Source organism: Lepidochelys olivacea, assembly GCF_965140295.1.
Source record: "Lepidochelys olivacea isolate rLepOli2 genome assembly, chromosome: 10".
Taxonomy (NCBI): Eukaryota; Metazoa; Chordata; order Testudines; family Cheloniidae; genus Lepidochelys; species Lepidochelys olivacea.
This window is the reverse complement of record NC_140420.1, coordinates 85,145,649-85,171,565: the sequence shown is the minus strand read 5'-3', so window position 1 is coordinate 85,171,565 and position 25,917 is coordinate 85,145,649. Positions and strand designations below refer to the sequence as shown.

Sequence of the window (25,917 nt, the reverse complement as noted above, 5' to 3'; positions counted from 1 at the left end):
AGGGGGGTGCAGTGGCCGGGGCCGCAGGGGAGCGGCTGTGGGGAGGGGGGTGCAGTGGCCGGGGCCGCAGGGAAGCGGCTGTGGGGAGGGGGGTGCAGTGGCCGGGGCCGCAGGGAAGCGGCTGTGGGGAGGGGGGTGCAGTGGCCGGCACCGCGGGGGTGGGGGGCAGGCCGCCTGTTGCAGGCTGGGGCGGGCAGGCGGGCACGCTGCACTCCTGAGCTCACTGCGGCTCTCTGTAATCTCCTCTCCTGCCCGCCCCCACCCCGCTGCGGAGCGGTGCCTGTTCCCATCACATCCTGCCTCCCTCCCCGTCTCTCTCCCACTCTCCGCGCCCGGCTCCAGCGCTCCCCGGCTGCCTCCCCGAGCTCCAAGCGCCCAGCTCCAGCGGCATGGCTGGCACGTTCGCCCGCGTCCTGTGCGCTCGCAAATCCGCCGGCCTCCTGGCCGTGGTGGGAGCCGGGTCTCTGGCCACCGGATTCCTGCTCACCCAGGACGCGGTCAGCGCTGGCGAGAGGCAGCGGCGCCTCTACCCGCCAAGGTACCGGGCGGGGCTCGCTGCTCGGCCGGGACCCTCCCTGGGCTCGGTGCCAAAGCTAGAGGGGGGCTTCGGTCTCCCAGTGTGGGGAGGGGGCGCCCTCGGAGCCAGGGGGAAGCGCCCTGGGGCGGGTGCGGGGGGCGCAGACGCTTTGGGGGCCGGACGGGCTGCGCGGCTCTCCGGCCCGTGGGGGTTGGGGTGGGAAGGAGCCCAGCCCGGATCGCCCCCGAGAGGAGCCGGTCCCAGCTGGCCGGGTCCCTGCAGGCAGCGCAGGCTGCGGCTGGCGCCCCGAGCCATCACGTAGCTGCTGCAGATCTCGGGCTGCGCCTCCCCCGGCGGCTGCGGCGGAGAGGGACCAATGTCTGCCCCGGGCCACTCGGGGACTATCCCCAGCCCAGCTCCGCTGCGTCTCCCTCGGGGCAAGGTCGGTGCCGTCCTGGCTCCCGGCCGGGATGCTCAGGAGGAGCGCGTGGGGCCGGGGATCACCTGCTGATCCGGATGAAAGCGCCTGGACCCCCAGGCGCTGAGCCCTGCCCGCAGAACGCAGCAGGCGGGCCGGCTTTGCGGCTGCGGCTCCCGGCGCCCTGCTTCCTCCCCCCGCGGAGCCGCGCTGTGCCCCGGGCAGGCCGGGCAGCGCAGGCGGGAGCGCACCTGGGGCCGGACGGGACGGGGCGGCTCTCCTCCCCCGGCGCCTGCTGGCTGGCTGGGTCACCCGCCGGCTCCGGGCCTGGCCCTGCCCTCGCCTGCCCAGCGCACAGGGGCCGGGCGGGTGGCTGCGGCCCTGCGCCAGGGGCAGGGTCTGGCGGGCGCTGGGGACGCTCTGCGGGGAGGCTGGATCGCCGTGTGGGGGCTCGGCTCTGGCTGGAGGTTGCCTTGGCTGGAAAGCTCCTGGAGTGCGAGCAGGGGGCTGGAGTCCTGGCGGGCAGCGGCTGCAGGGGGCTGGAACCGTTTGTACTGTGGGGGGCTGAGAGCCATTGAACCAAACGGTAACCCTGTGGGATGGAACCACTGCAAGCCAGGGGGTGTAGCAGCCTCCCAGCACCCTCATTCCAGCACCTATGGGTGCTAGTGATTGGGGCAGGGGATCGGCCTGCGATCCCCCCCCCCTTCCACCCCAAGGTCTGCGGGTTACATCCTGGGTCCTGTGACCTTGGGCAAGGGACTTTTCTGTGCCTTGGAGCTAAGATCACCTCCTGCCTCAGCACAGGCCTCCTCCCTGCAGGCTCTGGCTGAGCCCACCGGGCTGCAGCAAGGTCTGTCCATGTTTCATGCTCTCAGGGCCCCTGGAGCAGCCCCTGGCCCTGGGAGTGGCCCTGGGGAGGGCTGGGCTGGGCCTTAGCTCCCAGGGAGCTGGAGCCCGGCTCTGAAGAAGCTGTGAGCTTTACCCTTGGGGGAGGACATTTCACAGGCTGGGCGTGGAGGTGGCAGGCAGCCTTCGACTCTTTGAGGGTTAGAGTAGGTGATCCCTCGGTCTCTTTTAACCCTCTGGCTCTAGGCTGGTAGCTGGAGCATGGGCACTATACATACTTTGAAAGGCACAGGCCCTGAGACAGCATGGGAAAGGCCCCATAGCTGGACAGAGCAGCCATGAGTTATCCACAGGGCTCACTGCTAGGGTGACCAGATGCCCCAACATTAGGGGCTGTCTTATATAGGCAACTATACTCCCCCCCAAAGTATCCTGCTTTTCCACACTTGCTATCCGATCACCCAGATCATCCTATGCCTGGCATGTGTGCTCCTGGCCCGGCTTGCTTTCCCAAGAACCCTCTCCCCACCCTCACCCCTGCCCTCAGTAACTGGCCCGAGTGCTCCCACCCAAATCTCTGCCCCCTACCACCTTCAGCATGTCCGGGCTGTGTTTGGGGCCACTAGGGAAAGACATGAGTGATGGGTTGTGATGGGTGCTACCCATGGGAGCCCGCTGTGGTCAATCAGGGTGAACTGTAAACAGAATGGGGCAGACAAACCCCAGACGCTGGTGGATATTCCAATACTTAGATAGCACCTCCCTGGTTAATCAGACGTCCAAACAACGCAGTTCCCTTAAAGTATCCAGCCTCAGGTCTCCATCCAGACACACATGTCAGATATGATGGTGATCACTGAAAATCTTATTTCATCATATAAAAGAAACGGTTCTCATGACCCCAAAGGACCAAGCCCCAGACCCAGGTCAAATGATAACTTAGATCTTACCCCAAATACGCACTTATAGTCAATTCTTATTAACTAAACTAACATTTATTTAAAAAGAAAAGAGAGAGAGTGTTGGTTAAAAGATCAATATACAGACAGACTTGAATTCAATTCTTGAGGTTCAGATACATGGCAGAGATCAGCTTGTCGTTGCCAAAAGTCCTTTTAGAAATAGTCCATAGGTTACAGGCCAATGTCCATATTAAGGGTGACTCCAGTCAGTGACTGGGGATCTCAATCCTTATGGCTTAAGGTTCCCCCTCTTGAAACCCAAAGCAGATCTGAGATGAAGAAAGATCTTCTTCATCTCAGGTTTTTATACATTTCCAAATCTGCAAGGTTTTTATACATTTCCTGCAGCCTTTTGGCCTGAGAAAACAATCGGCTTCACTTTCCTTCTCCCAAACATCCTGGCAATTAGCACAGGGTCATTTATCCATTAAACAGTTAAGACACAGGTTACCACAACCTTCAAAGAGACATACAGACAATAATACTATGTCACTCAAGTGTCTTCCTAAATGTTAATATTCCTTTTTTGATCTTTGAATCAAAGCTACAGCCATCGACAAGACTTGTTTGCTGACATCACAAGACCTGAGCAAACATCTACTCTTCTGTCTCTAACAATGCAGACTTGCATTTCAAAGCTCTCTTCATTTCCATCTCTTCCTAACCAGTCTCTAAAGTTCGGCCATGGGTCAGGTCAGTCTGGGAGTTAATTAACTCTTTCTGGCCCTGTCACCTTTCAATGAGATATTAAATTACACTCATAACGTCACAGGGGTTCATTCTAATGTAGGAGGACTAAAGCAATGCAACGAAACACTGCCTGCTGACTCAAGAGCACAAGTACCAACCTCAGGGCAGGCTGTTAGGAACCAGGGCACAAACTCCAGACTGGCAGTGATTTCCGTACAGTACTTAGATTGCACCAGCTAATTACCAAATGTAAACCCCTGAGGCACTGTGACAGTAGCAGCCGTGTTAGTCTGTATCTGCAAAAAGAACAGGAGGACTTGTGGCACCTTAGAGACTAACCAATTTGTTTGAGCATAAGCTTTCATGGGCTAGAGCCCACTTCATCGGATACATAGAATGGAACATATAGTAAGAAGATATAAGTACTCCCGTTCTTTTTGAGCAATATTCTGGTTACCCAAGTCCCAAAGGACCAGTCACTTACCCCAGGTCAGTTGCACCTTAGATCTTACACCAAAGACAGCACTTGTAGTCAATCCCATACAGATTTACTAAATAGAAAAAGGAAATCAGAGCATTATTTACCAAGTTAAAGCAAGCAAACAGACAAATGAGTTAGTCTTGGTTTCTAGAGGTAATAGAAGCTTCTATAATCAGTCAGCTCTATTTGTCCTTTAGGGCTAACCCAACCTAAGTGGCTTGGGATCTCTTGCTTTTGCCTCAAGGCAACCCCCCCACACACATATTCCAAGCAGCAGGGATAATCAGTTCCTTCTTTTTAGGGGTTGTGTTCTCCTCTTCCCACATGCTTTCAGCTGCAAAGCTCAGTTGATAGGAGGAGTCTCTTGCTTGATGCATTTTCACCGAGAGGAGGCAGAACCATGACAAAAGTCTTTTGTCCTCTTGTTGAAGGTCCATAGGGAACTTCCAGCTGCAACAAGCCACAAGAGTCCATCTGGTATCGCTCAACCTTTCCTGTTGGGAAGGTCATAACACCTTCTGTTGAAGCTCAGCCCTTCACCCTAATTAACATCTCTCTGCTCCATGGGGATTGACACACAGAGGCCCCAACATTATAAGAACTTATTGGACATTGTGTTTTGCCATATGATTTTTCCAACAGCTGTCTGGATAGGTAGAGTCCCCCATTACTACCAGGCCTTGTGTTTGGGATATTTCTGTTATTTGTTCCAGAAATGCCTCATCCATCTCCTCTTCCTGATTTGGTGGTGCACAGTACACCCCTACCACAACGTCACGCTTATTTAACCCCTTTTTACACAGCTGGTCTACCTCCCACCCCTTTCTGGATCTTAGAAAGAGTGTATATGCTTGATGTACAATGCAACACCTCCTCCCTTTTTACCCACCTGTCCTTCCTGAACAAGCTATACCCCTTTATACCAATCTTCCAGTCATAAGACTTATCCCATCAAGTCTCTGTGATGCTAATTAAATCATAAGCTAAATGATGTACTAATACTTCCAGTTTTTTCCCTATACTTCTTTCATTTGCATATAGACATCTAAGATGTTGAGCAGATTCCCTTACTGATTTCTTTCTTGATGCTTCTGTTGTAATTTCCCATACCCTCCACCCCCACCCCAACATTCAACCCTCTCTTACAGTCATCTTTTTTATAGGCTTTTGTCATCTGTCCCCTTTGAACCTAGTTTACAGCCCTCCTTACTAACTTGCTAGTTGGTGCCTCTTGGTCTGCTGAGAAGAGGTGGGGTGCACCTGACCTTCCTTCCAGACCTGCATCCCATTGTCAAGGAAGTCAAAGCTGTCCCATCAACACTATCTGCATAGCCAAGCATTCATCTCCAGGAAGTGCATTTCCCTGCCTGGGCCCTTACCCTCAGCTGGAAGGATGGACATGAACACAGCCTGTGCCCCTTTGCTCTGGCCCCCAGAGCCCTGTAGTCACTACTGATCTGCTCAGGGTTTGTCCAATTGGAAGACCCAGACTCGCAGTGTGGCTGTGCAGCAAGGCTTATGAGCATTCATGTGATACTTTTGGAACTGTTAAATATTATGCTCATTGCTGGCTGAATTATGTGCCTCTTTATCTGTCAAAGAAAGGACAAAATCTTGCACCAGTTAGGGCACAAAAGTGACTGATCTCTGTAGACTACAATCACCTGGCTTTGGATAATATTCAGAGGCTTTCATTTTGGCTATTTCAGACCAAAGGATTAAAGTGGTATTATTCAAAGCCACTTCTTCATTTGAAAGCATTTTGTCAGGCTCACTCACCAGAAAAAAAGTCATCCAAATGTTTTGTAGATAAAGTTCCTTCTTCAGATTATAGCATCTTGGGTAGCACCAGCTAACGTTATTGTGCTGCATAAAACAATGGTGGACTTGCCTTGTCCATGCTGTGCCTGGACTGAAATTGCAGGACCATATATAGTGTTTCTCACCTTGCCTGTGGTGAGATGGCAAGATGTTTCCACATCTGAGGGAAGTAGGGCTTTATACCTTTGAAGGCGCTTAGACATGAGTTTTCTTGTTGTACATAAGATCATTGTCTCTCTTCAATCAGCTCAGAAAATGCCATATCACAAGTTGACTATTGTTGCAGCGTAACTGGATGGTTTTGCTTTATGATTAGTTTTACTAAAGTAGGAAGAAAGTCATGGTGAGTGATTTGATTGCTAAGGATGCAGTTTGTCTTTCCCAGATATTCTGAGCAACATGTCACCAGCTCCTCTCAGATTGTTCTCTCAAATGTTTCTATTTTATGAAGTTTGCCCTTGTGGGTTTCTCTCCGGCAAAGCACTTCAACAGGACCAGTTGCTGGAGGATGTGCTTGCTCAGGTGGCTATAGAAGTGGGTGAACAGGTTGCTCTCTGACCAGATTCAGAATTTGTCTTTCCTGGGTTCAGTACAACTCTGACATGTGCCAAATTCAACTTCCTTGTGTATTTCTGAAAGCACCCCCCAGGAGAGAGCATTGAGAGAGCAGGAGAGAGCACATCATCTAAACTAGAAAACTCATCCAGCAGCCACCAGTAGAATTCACTTCTCCTGCTTTCTGCTGCTGGCATCACCAAATTCTGACGAGCACTGGTGGCTTTTGACAGTTTTGCCTTCTTTTCATTTTCTTGACAGATAACACATATTCAAAGTTTGTGAAGAGTCTCTCTCTTTGATGTAAGCTTTAAGGGGCTTGTATCCTCTATGTCTTCATATATTATAACTTCCCTGTTGAGGTAGAAGTCCCAGAGTATATTGTTATATTTCATTTTGTACAATATACAGATCTAAATTAGCACAAACCTGTATGTTAGTATCCAACTTGCTGTTTTTGTTTAGTTAGCACTTTGTTCCAAGTGCAATATGCAGCTGTGAATTGTCATCTCCAACCTTAATGCTGACCTGTGCATAAAAGTATCACTGAATTACAAAGCTAGTTTCTAGAATATTTCAAAGGCTAGTATTGCATGCATAGGCAATTACAAACTAAAACCTTTTGCCAGGCAGACTAGATGTTATTTTGAATGGAGCAAAGCTTACAGCTGGAGAAGATTACATTAGAGAAGTTCATGTACATTTACATCTACCCACTACGCAGTACAAACTGAGAACATGTAATCTACAGCTACTGGTTCACAATATTCAGTGTGACACTGATCTGGTCAGCAAATTTCAGCTGAAAAACATAGAAAACTATTGTAATCACTCGTGAGATCCTTTGACAATTACAAATATGTGATGTGAAAATATTTCATGTTAGTATATTGCAAAATGTTGATATTCACCACTTTTGCCACGTGCTAAACAGCTTAACTTCTGAGAAAAAAACTTGTTGATGGAAAACCAACACAAATCTTTTGATACATTGTTTGGTAGTATTGACCCAAACCCCATATTAAGGTTTTGAAACTGACCAGTAATAGCGGCAGTCACAATCGCGTGGCAGTGTCTCTGCAACTGTGCAAAAAATGACTTTCATTTTGGGTACCATTGCTTCACCTCACCTACAGGCTTATGCCACCACTTGACAGCTCCACATCATACCCCATCGAAACATACATAACAGAAGCTTTCTAATGATCTACGATGGGAGGGGGGTGTACATGAAATTCCAGAAATAAGGTCCTTTGTTGAGAATTGCCCCATACCTATTGGCTTGGCCTTGCCTTGAACAGGACCCCAAAGGCTCAGAGACCACAAGCCAAAGTACAAGAACCCAATATGTATTATGGCTGAAAAGGAGATTTAACACACTCTCCTGATTTGAGGGAGTGAGTCAAGATTGTTTGGGGCAGGCAACCCTGCAAAGGTCAAATGGGGGTCCCCCCAGTATTCAGCAGCCAGTAACTGGAGCACCAGATGCCATGATGCTTTCTCCTAGGAGATTGACAGTATCATGACCCGCTTCGTACAGGAGTGCTCTGTGGCTGTGACGGACAGACAGTACACAATGAACAGGTGCCAGCAGGGGGCTCAGGAGGCGTGCTTGGCACAATCCTTGGGTTTTGTAGGACCAATCAAAACTTGTGCCCTGCAGATGGTTTCCTTCGGCAGCTCTTTACAAGTGGAGCCCTTAACACCTTACAAGAAGCTGTATTCTGCTGAAATGTCCAGCCCCAGCTGGAGCTGCTCAGCCAGCTCTGCAGACACTGAAAGGGCTGGGGGGCTCCCCGCTCTTCCCCTGGGGAATCTGCCCAGCTAGAATTCACAATGTCATGGGGAAGAGGCTGTCGATGCACACCTGGGACCCGCAGCGTGTGTCCGTGACAAGGTGCGTCAGGTTGTACATGGGGCAATAGCTAGCTTGTGGCAGAGGGCAAACACCAGTGTGAGGAACACTGGAACGAGCCAGGCTATGCTGCAGGGTGGGGCATGCTCTCCTTGGAGCTGAGGTGGTCTGGACCAGCTTTACTCCTGCCAGCCCCTACTCCTGCCAGCTTGAGGCAGTATGGGAAGGAAAGAGAGCTCAGCCTGGAGCAGACTGGATTTAGTCCCCCTATGGAGCAGTCAGCCTGTGGCCAGTGGTGTCTGCACAGAGCAGTCAGCAGAAGCTGTCCCTCCCTTTCTCCCCACTCTGGATTCAGAGAAGCTGCAGGGCCTTGCCTAGCCAGAGGGCCCACTGTTCCCATGGAGGCGAGAGAGGCAGACACATTCCTGGGGCCCCACAGTGGAGGCGACTGCACTCACAACGCTGTGCGTTGTATCGCATGCCGGGTGGGGGAGGCAGCAACAGAAGGGGACTGTGACTGCTACAGATACCCCTGCCCCAAGGGCAGCGCCTGTGCTGAACTGCAGCATGCTGCTCCCGAACACCAGGAACCTACCTCAGCGGGCCAAGGTCTGCTGAGCTCTGGCCCCCCAGCATCCAGCTCCCACCCAGCTTCCCTCCAATAGCCTGACGAGGCAGCCCTCGCGGGGCTAGAACACACTGTTTGCAGTGGGGCTCACCGGTCACCTCTGTGTGTATTTTCCTAGGAATGGGAATGCTCTGGGTACCTCTGTCACCCCCTGACTAGGATCAGAGCACCTACAATGGGGGCTGGGGACAGGGTATGCTCTCCAGGACGGAGACTGGCCCCGTGACCCATGGCAGCCGCTGTCTAGCACTGAAAGACTCATGCCAAGCCTTTCGCCCTTTTGTCTGAGCTAACAGGTGCTTGTCTCAGATTGCCCCATTAGCAGGAGGAAGGGTTCAGCTCACAGAGGCTGTGGCCAGGTGCCCTCCCTGCCAAGCCCCCAGTGAACACAGGAAAAGCACAAAGCTTCTCTAAGCCGAGAATGAGGTCAGGAGAAGAACTCTTGTTAAGCTGATTAAAAGTAAGCGTCTCCCTAATGCAATAAACTGCACCATTGGGAGCAGTTCTTGACAGCTGCAGATTGGGGTCACTGGCTCCTTCTCTGTCCTTCTGCGCGTCCCTTCCTTCCTGTCCAGACACCAGCAGCCAAGGTAACACCAATGAAGAAGCCAAGGGGTGCAGGGACCCAGGGGCAGTGGCTCACAGATCTATCCCTATTAGGAACAATCCATGTGCTTGACCCTGTACAAAACACACAGGATGTGGGGCCAGATTTTCAAAAGCCGTGGATGGCTAAAGATGCAGACGGGGGCTAGTGGGCTTGTGGAGAGCAGGCTGGACACCTAATTCTATTGACTGGAAGAGAAGAAAATATGGATCTGAGGAGAAATAAACCAGAATGGAAGCTCCCATATTCTTAAAGCCTTCAGAAAACCTGGGCTGGGTTCTCCTGCCAGAGCAGCCCCAGCCCCCTCTTTGCCCATTCTCCTCACTCCTGCCCTGCAGCCCTCCACTAGCCCAGCCTGGGCTCCCCTTTTCTTGCCACATGGATGGTGACTGGAAAGACGTTTATTCTGTTTTGCACCAGCAGCGAGCTCAGCATTGTGTGGGACGGGGAACACAGCCTCCACCCAGAGGTGCTTACACGGGGCAGGCCAGGGAGGAGATGGTTGTGTTTGCGCCTGGTGGAAGTGACTGGGGAGTAGGGGCTGAGCAGAGAGGGGTGGAGTCCAGCACCTCAGTGCAGGGAGGCAATTCCTGGCACGGGGCAGTGCAGGGGACGAGGGGCAAGCGTCACTGTGGAGTGTAGGAGAGAGTGAGGTGGAGCAAGGCCAGAGGAGGTAGCAATGGGACTAGAGCTGGAGGGAGGTGAGAGGAAGCCAGTGCCTTGCCTGGGGCCAGAGACGGAGATCCTTGGCATTCACATATGGGAAGCCACGAGCTTGCTGCTTCAGCTAGGCTCCCATCAGTCTGCAGGGGCCAGTAGTGATCTTGGCCGACGTGGTATTCCCGCCACTGCGGCCTCCTCTCCACTGGGGCTGGAGGACGTGGAAAGCCGAGAGGGAGCAGATCCCAATGCCCTGACACACGAGCAGGACACACTGAAATCCAAAAAGGCCAGTGCTCCAGCCCAGAGGGTTAAACATTCCCCATATTCTGTTCTCCCCACAGCGCCGAATATCCAGATCTCCGGAAACACAACAACTGCATGGCAAGTAACCTGACCCCTGCCATCTACGCCCAGCTCTGCGATAAAACCACCCCCAACAGCTGGACCCTGGACCAGTGCATCCAGACAGGCGTGGACAATCCTGGGCACCCCTTCATTAAGACTGTGGGCATGGTAGCAGGTGATGAAGAGTCCTACGAGGTGAGCAGCTGCCAGAGCTGCAGAGCAACTCAAAAGCGTCGCATAATAATCTTAGCAGCACAAAAACCCCCAGCCTCAGCCAGACAGCATCTCACGCCCCCAGCACTCACGAGCCCTGCACCATCACCCGTAGCTTGAGCATGCATCTCCTTGGCCTCACCACGCTGTGACCTCTTACCGTCAGACATTTACCTGATGGAGAATAGCATCTGCAGGGAAATGGGCTCCTAGCCCTCCTGCTTTAAGGGCCCAGGGGTCACCAGCTGGGGTCAGGATGACCTGCCCATCTCCAGAAAAACACTGCACAAGCAGGTGCATTATGGGACATCTGATCCTTCCGGACACACCCCAGCACTGGGCACTCTAAGGGACCCGATGGGGCTCAAGAGGCGGGGCGGGGGGAGAGGGGAGGGATTCCAGCCCCTTAACGTGGAGTCCAGTAGTGAGCTGGACGGGCCATTGGCTGCTCCTTCAAGTGGTTCCTGGTTTATTAGAATCTGGGGAACTTGTTCTAAACTAGTGGCATGTCTGCCTTGTTGAACATTAACCTGTACCAACCACTGGTGCTGGCCAAAGGGCAGGACAGAGGTATTCACATGTGCTCCTTCCCTGCCCTATATTCTGACCCCATAAACCCTCCCCACATCCACACCCACACAGGGCTTCCCTTTCCTGCCCTACATTCTGACCCCATAAACCCTCTCCACACCCACACCCACACAGGGCTTCCCTTCATTCTGACCCCATAACTACCACCACCCCCTGGTCACCACACATGGCTTCCCCCTTTCCCCCCACTCCAGTCACCACATGGGGCTTCTCTCCCCCACCCCAGTCACCACACAGGATTTCCCTTCATTCTAAACCCATAACCCCCGCCCCAGTCACCACATGGGGCTTCCCCCCCAGCCCCAGTCACCACACAGGGCTTCCCTTCATTCAAACCCCATAACCACCGCCCCGCCCCAGTTACCACACGGGGTTCCCTATACTCTGACCCCATGAAGAAGTGTGGCCTCACCGGGTGCACCCCCTGATGGCTGGGTGTGGCACAGCTGTTCTGGTTCCTCGAGTGGCTCTGATCCTGTGATGGATCACAAACTAAATGTGAGTCACGAATATGATGAAGTTGAAAATAAGCTAATACCATTCTGGGGTGTATTAACAGCAGTGTTGTATGTAAGACATGGGAGGTAATTGTTCCGCTCTGGTGAGGCCCCAGCTGGCGCACTGTGTCCACTTCTGGGCACCACATCTAGGAAAGATGTGGACAAATTGGAGAGACTCCAGAGGAGAGCAACAAAAATGATAAAGGTTTAGAAAACCTGACTTTGGTGTCACTGTGGATAGTTCTCTGAAAACATCCACTCAATGTGCGGCGGCAGTCAAAAAAGTGAACAGAATATTGGGAATCATTCAGAAAGGGATAGATAAGACAGAAAATATCATATTGCTTATATATAAATCCATGGTATGCCCACATCTTGAATACTGGATGCAGATGTGGTCGCCCATCTCAAAAAAGATATATTGGAATTGGAAAAGGTTCAGAAAAGGCCAAAAAAAATGATTAGGGGAATGGAACGGCTTCTGTATGAGGAGCGATTAATAAGACTGAGATTTTTCAGCTTGGAAAAGAGACAACTAAGGGGGGATATGATTGACGTCTATAAAATCATCACGGGTGTGGAGCAAGTAAATAAGGACATGCTATTTACTCCTTCTCATAACACAAGAACTAGGGGCCACCAAATGAAATTAATAGGCAGCAGGTTTAAAACAAACAAAAGGAAGTATTTCTTCACACAACGCACAGTCAATCTGTGGAACTCCTTGCAAGAGGATGTTGTGAAGGCCAAGACTATAACAGGGTTCAAAAAAGAACTAGAGAAGTTCCTGGAAGATAGGTCCATCAGTGGCTATTAGCCAGGATGGGCAGGGATGGTGTCCCTAGCCTCTGTTTGCCAGAAGCTGGGAATGGGTGACAGGGGCTGAATCATTTGGTGATTACCTGTTCTGTTCATTTCCTCTGTGGCACCTGGCATTGCCCGCTGTCAGTAGACAGGACACTGGGCTGGATGGACCTTTGGTCTGACCCAGTCTGCCCGTTCTTATGACCTGTGAGGAAAGGTTAAGAAAATGGGGCATGTTTAGTCTTGAGAAAAGAAGGCTGAGGGGGACCCGATCACAGGCTTCAATTACGTGAAGGGCTGTTATACAGAGGATGGGGATCAATGGTTCTGCATGTCCACCGAAGGTAGGACAAGGAGTGTTGGGCTTAATCTGCAGCCAGGGAGATTTAGGTTAAATATTAGGAAAAACTTTCTAACTCTCAGGGTGTTTAAGTTCTAGAACAGGCTTCCAGAGGTTGGAAGGAAGGTTGTGGAATCTCCATCACTGGAGGTTTTTATGAGCAGGTTGGAAAACACCTGTCAGGGCTGATCTAGGTTTACTTGGTCCTGTGTCAGCACAGGGGGCTGGATATGATGACTTCTTGAGGTCACTTCAGCCCTTCATTTCTATAATTCTATTATTCTAACCCCATTACCCCCCACTACTTTAAGGGATGTCCCTAAACTCTAACCCCATAACCCCCCATCACTGCGCAGGCCCCCATATTGTAAACACATGCCCTCCACATCACTGCCTGTGAGTGCCCTACACTCTAACCCCATAAACGCCCCCACCACTGCGCAGTGAGCCTACACTCTAACCCCATAGCCCCCCACTGGCAGGGGTTGCAGCAGGGGGGTGGGGAGGTAGACACGGAGGTGGGAGGGTGCACTGGGGCTCTGGGGGTTGCAGTGTTTTGGCTGCCCAGTGGGGAGGAGGGAGCCTGGCTTGGTTTAGGGCATTGCTGTGTTTTGCTGCCACAGCTTCATTTCTGTCCCAGGCAGAGTCTTTGCTGCACCATCTCTGAACTCCCCTGGGTTCCTGGCCTGCCTGTGCCCTGTGCATTTGCCCAGTCAGTTTCTTCTCTGTCCCTGCTCTGCAATCCCTGTCTCCACTGGCCTCTCCCTGGGAAGAGGCTACAGCTAAGCTACAATGCCTGTGCGGCCCACAGGCCCATTGGGTGGAGAGAAGGTCAGCATTACAAGATGCACTGGACCTACATGGAAGATGCACTAGGGAGCACTCGGGCTGCAGGACAGTGCTGCAGGGACAGGCCATCTCCCCTTTCCCTGCACTGCTGGGCCGGGCACAGAATGGAGAGTAGGCCTATCCCCCAGCAGGCAGATGGCCCCCTGCTCCCCATGACTCCTCTCTAATCCCTGCCTTTTCCAGGTGTTCGCGGACCTGTTTGACCCTGTGATTCAGGAGAGACACAATGGTTACAACCCACGGACCATGAAACACCCCACGGACCTGGATGCCAGTAAGGTGTGTAACACCCTGGGGTCAAACGGTGCCAGAGGGCCAGGGCTCACTGGTGTCAGGTAATGATTCCAGCTGACCTGACCTCTGCAGTGTCCCCAACTCCCTTATGGCCTAACCTGTATCTAATAGTGTTGTGTCAGGTGTCATTGGAAAACCGATAACACGCTGAGCAACAATAGTCTTGCATGGAGCATGTACCATAAACACCCAAGGGAAAGAAAATGGGAAGGAACTATGGCACTATGGTATGGTTCAAGCCAACAGGCCTGGCAGTGAGTAAACAGGTGTTTGCCAGACAAAGGAAAGGCTGACCTCCTCCCTCCAGGTGCAATCACAATTAATAATCACCGTCAAGTGGCCGTTCACTGGCCTATCGGAGGCTGTAGGGACAGATCGATTTGTGTTGTAGAAAGTAGCAGTGAGAAGACACCAGTATGGAGTCTTCTCCATCAGACTCCATGGCACCTTTCCTGCAGCTGGGGCATGGGACCCTGAGAGGGGCCAGTTCAATAGTTCACTGGGCTAGCAAAGAGAGGGCAAAGAGTCCCCAGTGATCGTTCACTGAAGAAGACAAAGGAATTGAGCACATTGAACTTTGTGGGAACCCCTCCCCCGGGGGAGGGTAGCCTCTTGCTGGAAGGACGTGTGGTAAAAATCTGACCTTGAACCAAGGCTGGAGTGGTGGTAAGTCTTAGTCACTACAACGTGTTTTATTTGCTTGTAGCCATTTCTGATTTTATCCCTTACACTGGAACTCACTACAACCGATCTTGTGATTAAATACACGTTTTACTTGGAGTCTAGGCCAGCCCAGTGCTGTGTTTGACTTGAGGTGCTTGTTAGCTTCAGTTAAAGCAACAAGATGCTGCGGTTTTGTCTCTTCAACAGACCAACCAATCTTACTACTCCTCTGAACGTTCCAGGAGAGGGCTGGACGCTTCAGGGCAGACAGTTTTGAGGAAATTTGGGACTGGGGGGACTTGGTGAACAGTCACCAAGGCTGGTGGAGAGCAGAGAGTGGCTGGGGTGTAACAAACCAGCTGCTGGATTCAGAGTTGCGGGCTTGTCTGCTGGCCAAGAGGGTCCAGACAGGGAGCTACAGCATCAGAGCATTTTACGGGGTTACGGGACAAGCGGTGAGACAACCCCTCACTGGTCTGAGTTGTACCCCAAGCTGTCATCATTTCGTAGTCAAACAAGATTTTCACCTGGCTTGCTGTGTGGACTGAAGTTTTCCACTCTAAGCACTGGTAAAACCGTGTAAGTGATTGCCAAGTGCCCAGGCTGGGAGCAGTCAGAGAAAGGTTACAGGGTTATTGTGTGTATTTTGGGTACGAGAACTACAGAACAAAGGACATTTAAAATGAATGCTGGTGAAACAGCCACGTAGCTGGAGCTGGCTAAGGTAGGAAAGGAGCAAAAAGCCCTAACAAGAGATGCTGAGAAAGCAGCAGGAGAATAGCAGAAATAGGAACCAGAACAAAGGGAGGGAGAGCATGAATACCAACAATGGGACATGGACAGCGGAGCCAAAGAGCGCTAGCAGCTGTGCACCAGTGAGCCCTGGAGGCAGTGACAAAGGAGGAGGAGAGACTGCAGAGCCTGGACATGAGGGGAAGCCGTGGACAGAGCTCACAGGTGCTCTCTCTCCCCAAGGAGCACCCAGCTGGGAGGTTCATAAGGGCCCAACGTTCCGTAGCAGCTACTCGGGGCAGCTTTACATGTTTTTAATGGAACGGAAATTACACAAGCTTTGAACTATGGGGAATTGACAGAGGCCGCACTGCAAAGGCTCCCGGTGGCTCCTGAGGTGAGGAGAACATTTTGAAACCTCAGAATGAAGGACAAGCTGAGTCCTAGAGACCGTGTGTATAAACCATGTGGTTTGATGAAAACGGGGGCAAGGGGAAGGAGGCAGAGGGCTGTGAACAGCTGTTTGATCTTTTTGCACAGGAGCAATGTTCTGAAGAAGCCAAACAAGCTATTTGGGATAAATCTCTGGCCTGTCCCCAAAACAGCAACTCCGGCTGATTCCTATGTACAAGCCAGCGCGGCCAATGAGCGCAAGCCACAGAGGAAAGGGCAGAAGCCCAGTGTTAAGTGAGGGGGGCATTTTGTCCCTGGGAAGAGAAAGGGTGGTTGGGAGTCCAGGCACTCACCTCCCCAGTCTTGCTCCCTTGCTAGAAACCACCATCACAGACTCCCTCTTCAGGAGAACAGTCCAAGAAGGTGCTACCAGAAATAATGGCCCTAAACTAAGAGAAGATAAGCCCACACCCTGCCCAACCCAGATCACTGCAGCTGTCATTAACACAGAGAAGCCTGCAGGGCCCCTCGTTAATTTTGTGAGGCCTGACTCAGAGAAAGTGGCTGTGGAATTTATGAACGTTACCAAGGTGAATGGCAAAGAATGCATAGGAGAAGGGACCCAGTGCCCAGATTTCTCTGGTCAGGGAAAGCATGGTCAGAGAGACTGGCATGTTACCTGGCCGGGAGGTAGAACGTCTGGCATTGGGCAGATATAAAATTCCTATACCTCTGGCTAAGTGGGAAGGGTTAGACGGGGTGTTGGACTGCATTCCTATGGGAATGCTGCTGGGAAATGCCGGCTGACCTGTGTCTCAGGCTGTGAACGTCGGACCCTATGGTGAAATGGAATATAGTTCTGGGACCCCGAAGGGCATGGGGAAGACCCAGACTGCTTGGGGGAGGGAAGACATGTCTAGCTCGGGCTAGCAGAAGGAAGCAGTGTGCTTTCGGGTGTGTGTGTGTGGGGGGCATGGAGTGGAGGAAAGTCGCTCACATTCAGAGCTGGGAGTTAGTACCTAGGACTGAGGACACTGTCCCACTTGTCAGCTGCCAGAGTTTGCAAATGAGCAGAGGGCAGATTCTGCTGCAGAGTGCACAAGGAGCTGTCCTGGAGGGGAACCCACCAAGGGGAAAGTTGGACAGGGAAGCTCCCGTAGGGAAAGCCGAAAGCCCTGGGAAACCTTACAAGCACCTAGTTGTGCAGCCCAGCCCTGTGGGCAGTTAATGGTGCTAGCCCATAACTGCCCTTTTGCCGGTTTGCACCCCAAAATGTGACATACAGGCACAATCAGAGCCCAGTACCCCTGGCACAAGAGAGGACACTGCTCTAATCCCCAACTGGGGAGAATGGGAAATAGAGGGCAAAACTCCTGGCTCCACCCACTTATCATTATGCCCCACCCACACATAATGAGACTCCACCCACTCACCCTGGGGCATGAATCTTTTGGCAAAAATAATCAGCAGCCCAACACTGGTTCCAGGCAGGCACTGGCTGCAGATGCTGGTGCAGTCCTGGGGGGGCAGGGGAGGGGGAACACATTGTAACCCCCACATCTCACCCTCTGGGGGGCTTTTCAGACAAGGACTGACCCAGCTCCTACCAGTCAGCATTGGCTTCCCTTCCCCACCCCATCTGCCCCTCACTGATGACCCAGGCTCGCTCCCATCTTGGGGCTCTCACCTCCCACAGCCCGTTTCTACCCCCAGATTAAGTCCGGCTACTTCGATGAGCGCTATGTCCTATCATCGCGCGTCCGGACGGGGCGCAGCATCCGCGGGCTCAGCCTGCCCCCTGCCTGCACCCGTGCTGAGAGGAGAGAGGTGGAGAAGGTGACTGTGGATGCCCTGAGCGGCCTAACAGGAGACCTGGCTGGCCGGTACTATCGCCTCAGCGAGATGACGGAGAAGGAGCAGCAGCAGCTCATTGATGTGAGCAACAACACGGGGCCCAGGGCTGCCATGGGGTGATGGGGGACACACACATCAGGGCCCCCCTAGGGAGTGGGGCAGGGCCAGGGCCAGCCATAGGGCTGCTGGAGGCTGGGGAAGGGTATGACACAGATGGGCCAAAACTGGCAGGTGCCCTGGAGAAAGAACCCCAGAAATAGTAGCTCAGCTTCTGCCCTTTTCTTCTCCCTGCCACTGCCCCCATCCCCTTCCCGCCCCCTGTCCACCTGCCCTTCACACTCCTCAGTGGCTGCCCCTGCCTGCTCCACCCAGGTTCCCTGCCCTGCACGGCAGATGGTATCCGTGCAGGCCGGCTAGGTGCTCTCCTCCCAGACCGTGCGCATGCTTGGGCACAGCTGCTGGGATCTAGCTGGCTCCTCAGCGGGCTGCCTGCAGAGGGGAACAACGCAGCCATGCTGCTTAGTCCCAAGGGCCACGGACCCTGCAGCCCAGCACCTCCTGCGGCACTTCCTGCTCCTTGTCTCCCTAGGATTGGCCTCATGGGTGCTGCCAGCATCCTGCTGGGCCCTGCAGCCTCTGGACCCGGGGCAATTCCGGGCAGATCCAGCCATAGCCTCTTGGGGCTCCAGAGCAGTTCCAGCCCCGGAGCGGACTCTAATGAAGGGGATCCTTAGGGACAGCCACTGTTGATCTTGCTGGGAGTTGGCCCTGCCCAGTGATTACAGCACAGATTGCCCCTGATGTTTCCAGCTCCGAGTGCAACTTGCAGGCCCCAAAGGCAGCTGCATCCGCCCTGCATTGGGGAGCTGACCAGAAGGGCAACAGGGGAGGGCAGAGGCCAGAGCTCAGGGTCTGGGTAGGGTATCCCCTGGGAACGGTACTTGTGGGTGTCTTGCTCACACCCCACCTCCTTTCGCAGGATCACTTCCTCTTTGACAAGCCCGTCTCCCCCCTACTGACAGCATCAGGAATGGCCCGGGACTGGCCCGATGCCCGAGGAATCTGGTATGGATCCACTGCTTTCATCTGGACTGCTGACACCACACAGCCTGTGGGGCAAAGGGGCCTGGCAGAAATACCAGTAGGACTCCAGGCACTGCCCTTAGCCAGTTGCCATGGCCACACAAGGCAGCACAATACCCACAACTACACCTCCTATTACCCTCCCCCATTCCTCTCCACACACACCCCCTTATAGCCACTTCCCTCTACAACCAGCCCCCCATAACCACACGGCCTCCACCCGCCCACCATGACCACATCCCCCTCTCTACAACCCCCCTCCCATCATCTTTCTCATCCTCCTCCATACACCCAGTTCAAACACTCCTGAGGGCTGACTTTATCTTCAAAGAGATCAACTGGAAGTTATCTCAGCCCTTCAATGTCACTCACTCATTAGCAGGCAGGTTTCTAACCCGTTAATCAGTCTCTGGGCTCTTCTCTGACCCCCTCCAACTGATCAACATTCTTCTTGACCAGTGGGCACCAGAACTGGACAGAACTCCACCAGTGCCAGATACAGACGTTAAAAACCCTCTCTACTCTGATTTGAGATTTGCCCGTTTATACATCCCAACATCGCATTAGCCCGTTTGGCCACAGCATCGCACTAAGAGCTCTTGTTCAGCTGACCATTCACCAGGACCCCCACCTCTTTTCAGAGCCCCTGCTTCCCAGCAGAGTCCCCTAGTCTGTGAGCATGGCCTAGGGTCGTTCCGACATGTTTACACTTGGCAGTAGGCAAATGCATGTAAACTCATGCCCCACACATGTCTCATACCCCTGCTGCCCCCGCCCCTTATAACCAGGCCCCAGCAAGGCGCTTGCTTTTCCAAGAGAAATCGTTTGTGGCTTGTTTGTGCTGTAGGAGCCAAACTTGGCTCTCCCCAGACCCCTTAGCCCAGAGATTCTCACAACCAATTTTCTGGTGGCCTCAAGGTGTGGCCGCCAACCCTTGCTGGTGGCCGCTCTGACAAACCTCTCTGTGCCTGCCCTCTGCAACCCTTCAGAGAGAGCCCATGGCCCCGGGGAAGGTGGGGGGGGGAACTCACCAGTCACTTGCAGCGTCCCAGGCTCCCCATGCCCTGGGCAGGTTGGAGTGGGGGAGCTGCCTGGGGAGCCCCAGTGACCAAACACCATAGCCACCTCCGTGGACAAGAGCCGCCTCCGGTGCCGCACACACTGGCCCCTCGTGTCTCCAGAGGCCCTGCCCAGAGCCCCGGGGAGGCTGCGTGGTACAGGGCGTCGACCCTTGCTGGTGGTGCCAGCACAAACCCCAAGGTGGCACATCCCACTGCCTCGGGAACAGCTAGTCAGGAGCAATAGCTGTGTGCTGCCAGGAGGGGACGCGGCTTTGCCCCCCCCCCCCCCAATCTCTGCCCATGCTCTGGAGTTTTGTGGCTGCAGACAAATGCGCTGGTGGCGGTGTTTGAGACACGCTGTGTCACGGAGTCCCTGGGCGATGCTCTGGAACTGCTCCCCATGAAGCCAGTCAGGACTCTGGGGAAGTCGCCTTTCTGTGAGCAGCCTGTCTTCAGGACACACAGCTCACACAGCTTCCACCTTCCTGGGTCTGACCTCGGAGCATTCAGCATCCTCTGCCCCTCCGTGCGCTTCCCCCCAGCGAGTCCGCCCAGGCGGGGTCCTGGGGAAGCCAGAGGGTCCGGCACCCCAACTTCGCAGTCAGACGTGACTCTCAGCCAGCCAGTAAAACAGAAGGTTTATTAGACGACAGGAACATGGTCTAAAACAGAGCTTGCAGGTGCAGAGAACGGGACCCCTCAGCTGGGTCCATTTTGGGGCCAGTGAGCCAGACAACCACGTCTGCCCTTCACTCCATGTCCCAGCCAGCCCCAAACTGAAACTCCCTCCAGCCCCTCCTCCTCTGGGCTTTGTTCCTTTCCCGGGCCAGGTGGTCACCTGATTCCTTTGTTCTCCAACCCTTTAGCTCTCACCTTGCAGGGGGGAAGGGCCCAGGCCATCAGTTGCCAGGAAACAGGGTGTTGGCCATTCTCTGTGTCCAGACTCCTGCACACACCGGCCCTCTAGGGCTCTGCAATGATCATACACCCTTACCCCACCACCTAGATACTTAAGAACTGCCTAGGGGAAACTGAGGCACCCCCACACTATTCAGAGGAAACATTAAGAACAGTCCCACTTCGTCACACGCTGCCTTAGGGAGTGTCCCCACTGCACTTACACACCGTGGCTGGCCTGTGCCCGCTGGCTGGGGCTGTGGGACTGTTTAACTGCAGTTTTCAGAGTAACAGCTGTGTTAGTCTGTATTCGCAAAAAGAAAAGGAGTACTTGTGGCACCTGAGAGACTAACCAATTTATTTGAGCATAAGCTTTCGTGAGCTACAGCTCACTTCATCGGATGCATACTGTGGAAACTGCAGAAGACATTATATACACAGAGACCATGAAACAATACCTCCTCCCACCCCAGGCTCCTGCTGGTAATAGCTTATCTAAAGTGATCACTCTCCTTACAATGTGTATGATAATCAAGGTGGGCCATTTCCAGCACAAATCCAGGATTTAAGAGAACGTCTGAGGGGGGTGGGGGGTAGGAAAAAACAAGGGGAAATAGGCTACCTTGCATAATGACTTAGCCACTCCCAGTTTCTATTCAAGCCTAAGTTAATTGTATCCAATTTGCAAATGAATTCCAATTCAACAGTTTCTCGCTGGAGTCTGGATTTGAAGTTTTTTTGTTGTAATATCACAACTTTCATGTCTGTAATCGCGTGACCAGAGAGATTGAAGTGTTATGAATGTTATAATTCTTGACATCTGATTTGTGTCCATTTATTCTTTTGCGTAGAGACTGTCCAGTTTGACCAATGTACATGGCAGAGGGGCATTGCTGGCACATGATGGCATATATCACATTGGTAGATGTGTAGGTGAACGAGCCTCTGACAGCGTGGCTGATGTTATTAGGCCCTGTGATGGTGTCCCCTAAATAGACATGTGGGCACAGTTAGCAACGGGCTTTGTTGCAAGGATAGGTTCCTGGGTTAGTGGTTCTGTTGTGTGGTATGTGGTTGCTGGTGAGTATTTGCTTCAGGCTGGGGGGCTGTCTGTAGGAAAGGACTGGCCTGTCTCCCAAGATTTGTGAGAGTGTTGGGTCATTCTACACTTTCCATTGAATGCATCCGATGAAGTGAGCTGTAGCTCACGAAAGCTCATGCTCAAATAAATTGGTTAGTCTCTAAGGTGCCACAAGTCCTCCTTTTCTTTTAACTGCAGTGTAGCTGTCAGGGTTTGGCTGCAGCTGCTGGGATCTAGCTGGCTCCGTTCCAGCAGGGGCAGGATCAGTGCTCTCGGCCCAGACGGCGTGCAGGCTTGGCCTGGTTGCTGGGACCTCGCTGGCTCCCCAACGGGCTAGATCAATGCTTTCCTCCCGGATGGCGGTGCCACCTGCAAGCCAGAGCTGGCCCAAGAGTCTCCCACCGTGAGTCTGTCACAGGGGCTGACCCTGGCTGGGCACCTCCTGCCTGTGGGCTGCCCAGCATCTACCCAGCCCAGCTGTGGCTCTGGATGCTGACAAACTGTCCTCTCCCCCAGGCACAATAATGAGAAGACCTTCCTGATCTGGATCAACGAGGAGGATCACACCCGCCTCATCTCCATGGAGAAGGGTGGCAACATGAAGCGGGTCTTTGAGAGGTTCTGCAAGGGCCTGAAGGAGGTGAGCGCAAGGACGCCCCGGCCTGACCCTCCCGGTTTGCCCAGTGGAATGGCCCCCTGAGGAGTAGGCTCAGTCCACAGTGCCCAGTGTCAGTGGCTCACACTGGGGGGCTGCTGAGCCCCAAGTCCTGTAGCAGCCGGTCCAGGCTTTGTTTGGGCAGTGCTGGGAGAGCTGACCGGGAGGCTGACCTGCACTTGTTCCTTGGGTTCCAGGTGGAGAGACTAATCCAGGAGCGAGGCTGGGAGTTCATGTGGAACGAGAGGCTGGGCTACATCCTGACGTGTCCGTCCAACCTGGGCACTGGGCTGCGCGCAGGGGTCCACATCAAACTGCCGCTGCTGAGCAAGGTACAACTGCAACTGTAGCTGCTCAGAGCAGGGCTGAGCCTAGGGGCAGGTGGTCAGACCTCACAAAGCCAGGAGAACAGCCATTGAGGGTCCCGGGATTTGGGGCTTCTCTCAAAGTTGGGGGACAGGTACAGCAGCTGCTTGGTGTGAGGAGCAGTGCAGACAGCTCCGTCTGACACAGATCCGAGGTGGCCCTGGGCCCAGCCGCAGACCAGATTGCGTCCCATCTCTGGGAACAATCCCTATGGCAGGGCTTCCCGCTTCAGTTCCCTGCGCACTCCTCAAAGGGCCCTACAGGGAAGAGACTCCCCCCTCTCATTGGCTGGGCTCCCCGTCCCACACCCAGGCCTGGTAGCCTCTCCAGGCTCCTAGCTCCAGAGGCCCCAGCCCTGCTCTCCTCGACTGCCTCAGCAGGGACCCAGTCTCCCCCACAAGGCGTTGACCCAAGGCCTCTCTGCGTTTCCAGGACACCCGATTCGCCAAGATCCTGGAGAACCTGCGGCTGCAGAAGCGTGGGACGGGCGGGGTGGACACAGCCACCACCGGCAGCACCTTTGACATCTCCAATCTGGATCGCCTGGGAAAATCTGAGGTACCTGCCTGCGTCAATGTTCTGGCAAAGCCTGGCACGGGAGGGCACTGCCAGCAGGGTGGGGGCAAACTGCAGGCCAGCCGGCTGAGGGAAGCGCTGGGCTCCTGGCCCACGGACGGAGCCAAGCGCAGGGCTGTGGAGGAACGAGGGGGCTGTGCTGCTGTCTGGCACTGGGGGCCTAGGCTGAGCTGCGGGTGCCGCCTGCGATTACCACAGCCAAGGGTGTCCCGTGCTCGTGGGTGTGCAGGGCCTGCATGCCCAGCGCCTTACAGGAGCCAGGCCCTGCTCGGGGAGGGCTCAGCCAGGGGGCGGGGAGGGCTACCAGGGAAGTGTTGTGTGAGCCCGGAGGGCTGCTGGCTGCAGCCGTGGCCCCTGGGCTGCGGGAAGAGGCGGTGCCTGACTCAGGCTCTGTGTTCCTACCTCAGGTAGAGCTGGTGCAGCTGGTGATAGATGGAGTGAACTACCTGATCGACTGTGAGCGGCGGCTGGAGAGGGGCCAGGAAATCCGCATCCCTTCGCCTGTTCCTCAGTTCAGGCACTAAACCATCCCTGGAGCCCCCCCTCCCCCTCCCTGTAGCCTGACCGGTCCTGCTGGCCATTGTGTTACCCCAATGCACTGCACCAGCCGCCATAAACCTCTGCGGCTCTAAGCCTGGCTCTGGCTGGTTCTTAGCCCCCAGCATCCACTGGGGCTCCCGTCTCAGCTTCCCAGGGCCCTTGGCCCCTGGCTGGGACGCCCTGAGCCCATTCCTGGCCCTGCTTAGGGAGAGGGCTCCAGGCCAGGCCCTGTTGACTGGCTCAGCGGCAGAGGCTGCAGCTCCCTGGCTGAGCCGGCAGCAGGTGCCGGCACCTCCCGACCCAGGCAGCCATGGTGGCGGTCGCAGCAGGACCAGCGAGCACAGCGGGCAGCAGGCTGAAGGGTTTATTATAAACACAGGGCCCAGCCGCCCTGCGGCTCTCACCCAACGCTGTACATCAGACAGAGCAGTGCCAGGGCGCTGGGGCCAGGATGGGGCCGGTCGTGATTCCTGCCTGCAGGAGGAAAAGGGACGTCAGCGCGCAGCTGCCTCCTCCCAGAGCCCCGGGCGTTATGTCGACACCGGCCCTAATGCCGCTGCACGCGTCCTTAGTCTGTGGTCATGGAAATGCCCTGCCAGCCCATGGGCACGCCCAGCCCCCCGGACACACGCAGACATGACCGCGTGCCAGCCCATGGGCACGCCCAGCCCCCCAGACACACGCAGGCATGACCGCGTGCCAGCCCATGGGCACGCCCAGCCCCCCGGACACACGCAGACATGACCGCGTGCCAGCCCATGGGCACGCCCAGCCCCCCGGGCACACGCAGGCATGACCGCGTGCCAGCCCATGGGCACGCCCAGCCCCCCGGGATGCCAGGCTCTGTGGGTTGGGCCTGGGGGCTCAAGGGCTGACTCTTCAGCAGGGATGAGAGGCTGGGCCCAATCCTGTGGCAAGGGGTGAATCCCAGGGCAATACCCCAGCCCTGCCTGCTAGTCTATACCCCTGAGACCGGCCCGTGTGTCCAGCCCCAGAAGGGAGGTGGACGCCCCGGCCTGTCACGGGGCGGCTGCGAAGAGCTCGCCAGAGGGAGGGGGCAGAGGCATGTGGGCTCGGCTGGGAACATGCAGGAGAAACTGTTGGGGGCAGGGGGTGGGAATGGGGGGGCGGGGGGGCGAGGAGCTGAACTCTCACCCCTGCCATCCTGGGCGACCTCCCCCTCGTACTGGGCACTGGCCACTGCTCGGCGCTGAGCCGCGCGTGCTGCTGGGGGGTCACGGCTGAGGCCTGGGCGCTGGTGAAGCCCAGCAGCTGGGCTGGGCTGAAAACCACCTGTGAAGGAGCCGCAGCGTCACAGCACGGAACAGCTGGGCCAGTACCTGGGTCAGCAGAATGACCCCGGGGCTAAGCCCCTGTCCCCCGGGCTCTGCCCACGGGGGGTCCCAAGCCCCTGTCCCCCGGGCTCTGCCCACGGGGGGTCCCAGGCCCCTGTCCCCCGGGCTCTGCCCACGGGGGGTCCCAGGCCCCTGTCCCCCGGGCTCTGCCCACGGGGGGTCCCAGGCCCCTGTCCCTCCAAGCTCTGCCCACGGGGGGGGGGGGAGGTCCCAGCCCCCTGCCCCCTCGAGCTCTGCCCACCGGTGGGGGGAGGTCCCAGCCCCCTGCCCCCCTGAGCTCTGCCCACGTGGGGGAGAGGTCCCATCCCCCTGCCCCCTCGAGCTCTGCCCACCGGGGGGGGGGAGGTCCCAGCCCCCTGCCCCCCTGAGCTCTGCCCATGTGGGGGGGAGGTCCCAGCCCCCTGTCCCCCTGTGCTCTGCTCACGGGGTGGGTGGGTCCCAGCCCCCTGCCCCCCCGAGCTTTGCCCACGGGGGGGGGTGTCCCACCCCCCTGCCCCTTGAACTTTGCCTGGGGTGGGACCCAGCCCCTCGAGCTCTGCCCACAGTGGGAATCCCAGCTCCTTCCCCCCCTGAGCTCTGCCCACTGGGGGGAGGATCCCAGTCCCTTGTCCCCCCCAAGCCCTGCCCATGGCAGAGGTCCCAAACCCCACCTCCTTAGACTTGACCCCTTTGTTCCCAG

General features: G+C 55.2%; 1 protein-coding gene across 1 annotated transcript; it reads left to right on the top strand.

Annotated features, from left to right (window-relative positions):
- The first annotated feature begins 203 nt into the window (after positions 1–203).
- CKMT1B (creatine kinase, mitochondrial 1B) lies at positions 204–23,975 on the top strand. Its single transcript, XM_084642493.1, has 9 exons — positions 204–538; positions 10,388–10,586; positions 13,872–13,967; positions 17,484–17,705; positions 18,604–18,689; positions 22,263–22,386; positions 22,599–22,733; positions 23,200–23,325; positions 23,751–23,975. Exons 1-9 carry the CDS (start codon positions 390–392, stop codon positions 23,865–23,867), a joined length of 1,254 nt encoding a protein of 417 aa, XP_084498619.1. The 5' UTR covers positions 204–389; the 3' UTR covers positions 23,868–23,975.
- Positions 23,976–25,917: the final 1,942 nt, after the last annotated feature.

Coding starts and splice junctions, on each gene's coding strand:
- CKMT1B (XM_084642493.1), top strand. CDS start 390: ATGGCTGGCACGTTCGCCCGCGTCCTGTGCGCTCGCAAATCCGCCGGC. Junction 10,587..13,871: donor GTGATGAAGAGTCCTACGAG/GTGAGCAGCTGC, acceptor TGCCTTTTCCAG/GTGTTCGCGGACCTGTTTGA. Junction 23,326..23,750: donor ATCGCCTGGGAAAATCTGAG/GTACCTGCCTGC, acceptor TTCCTACCTCAG/GTAGAGCTGGTGCAGCTGGT.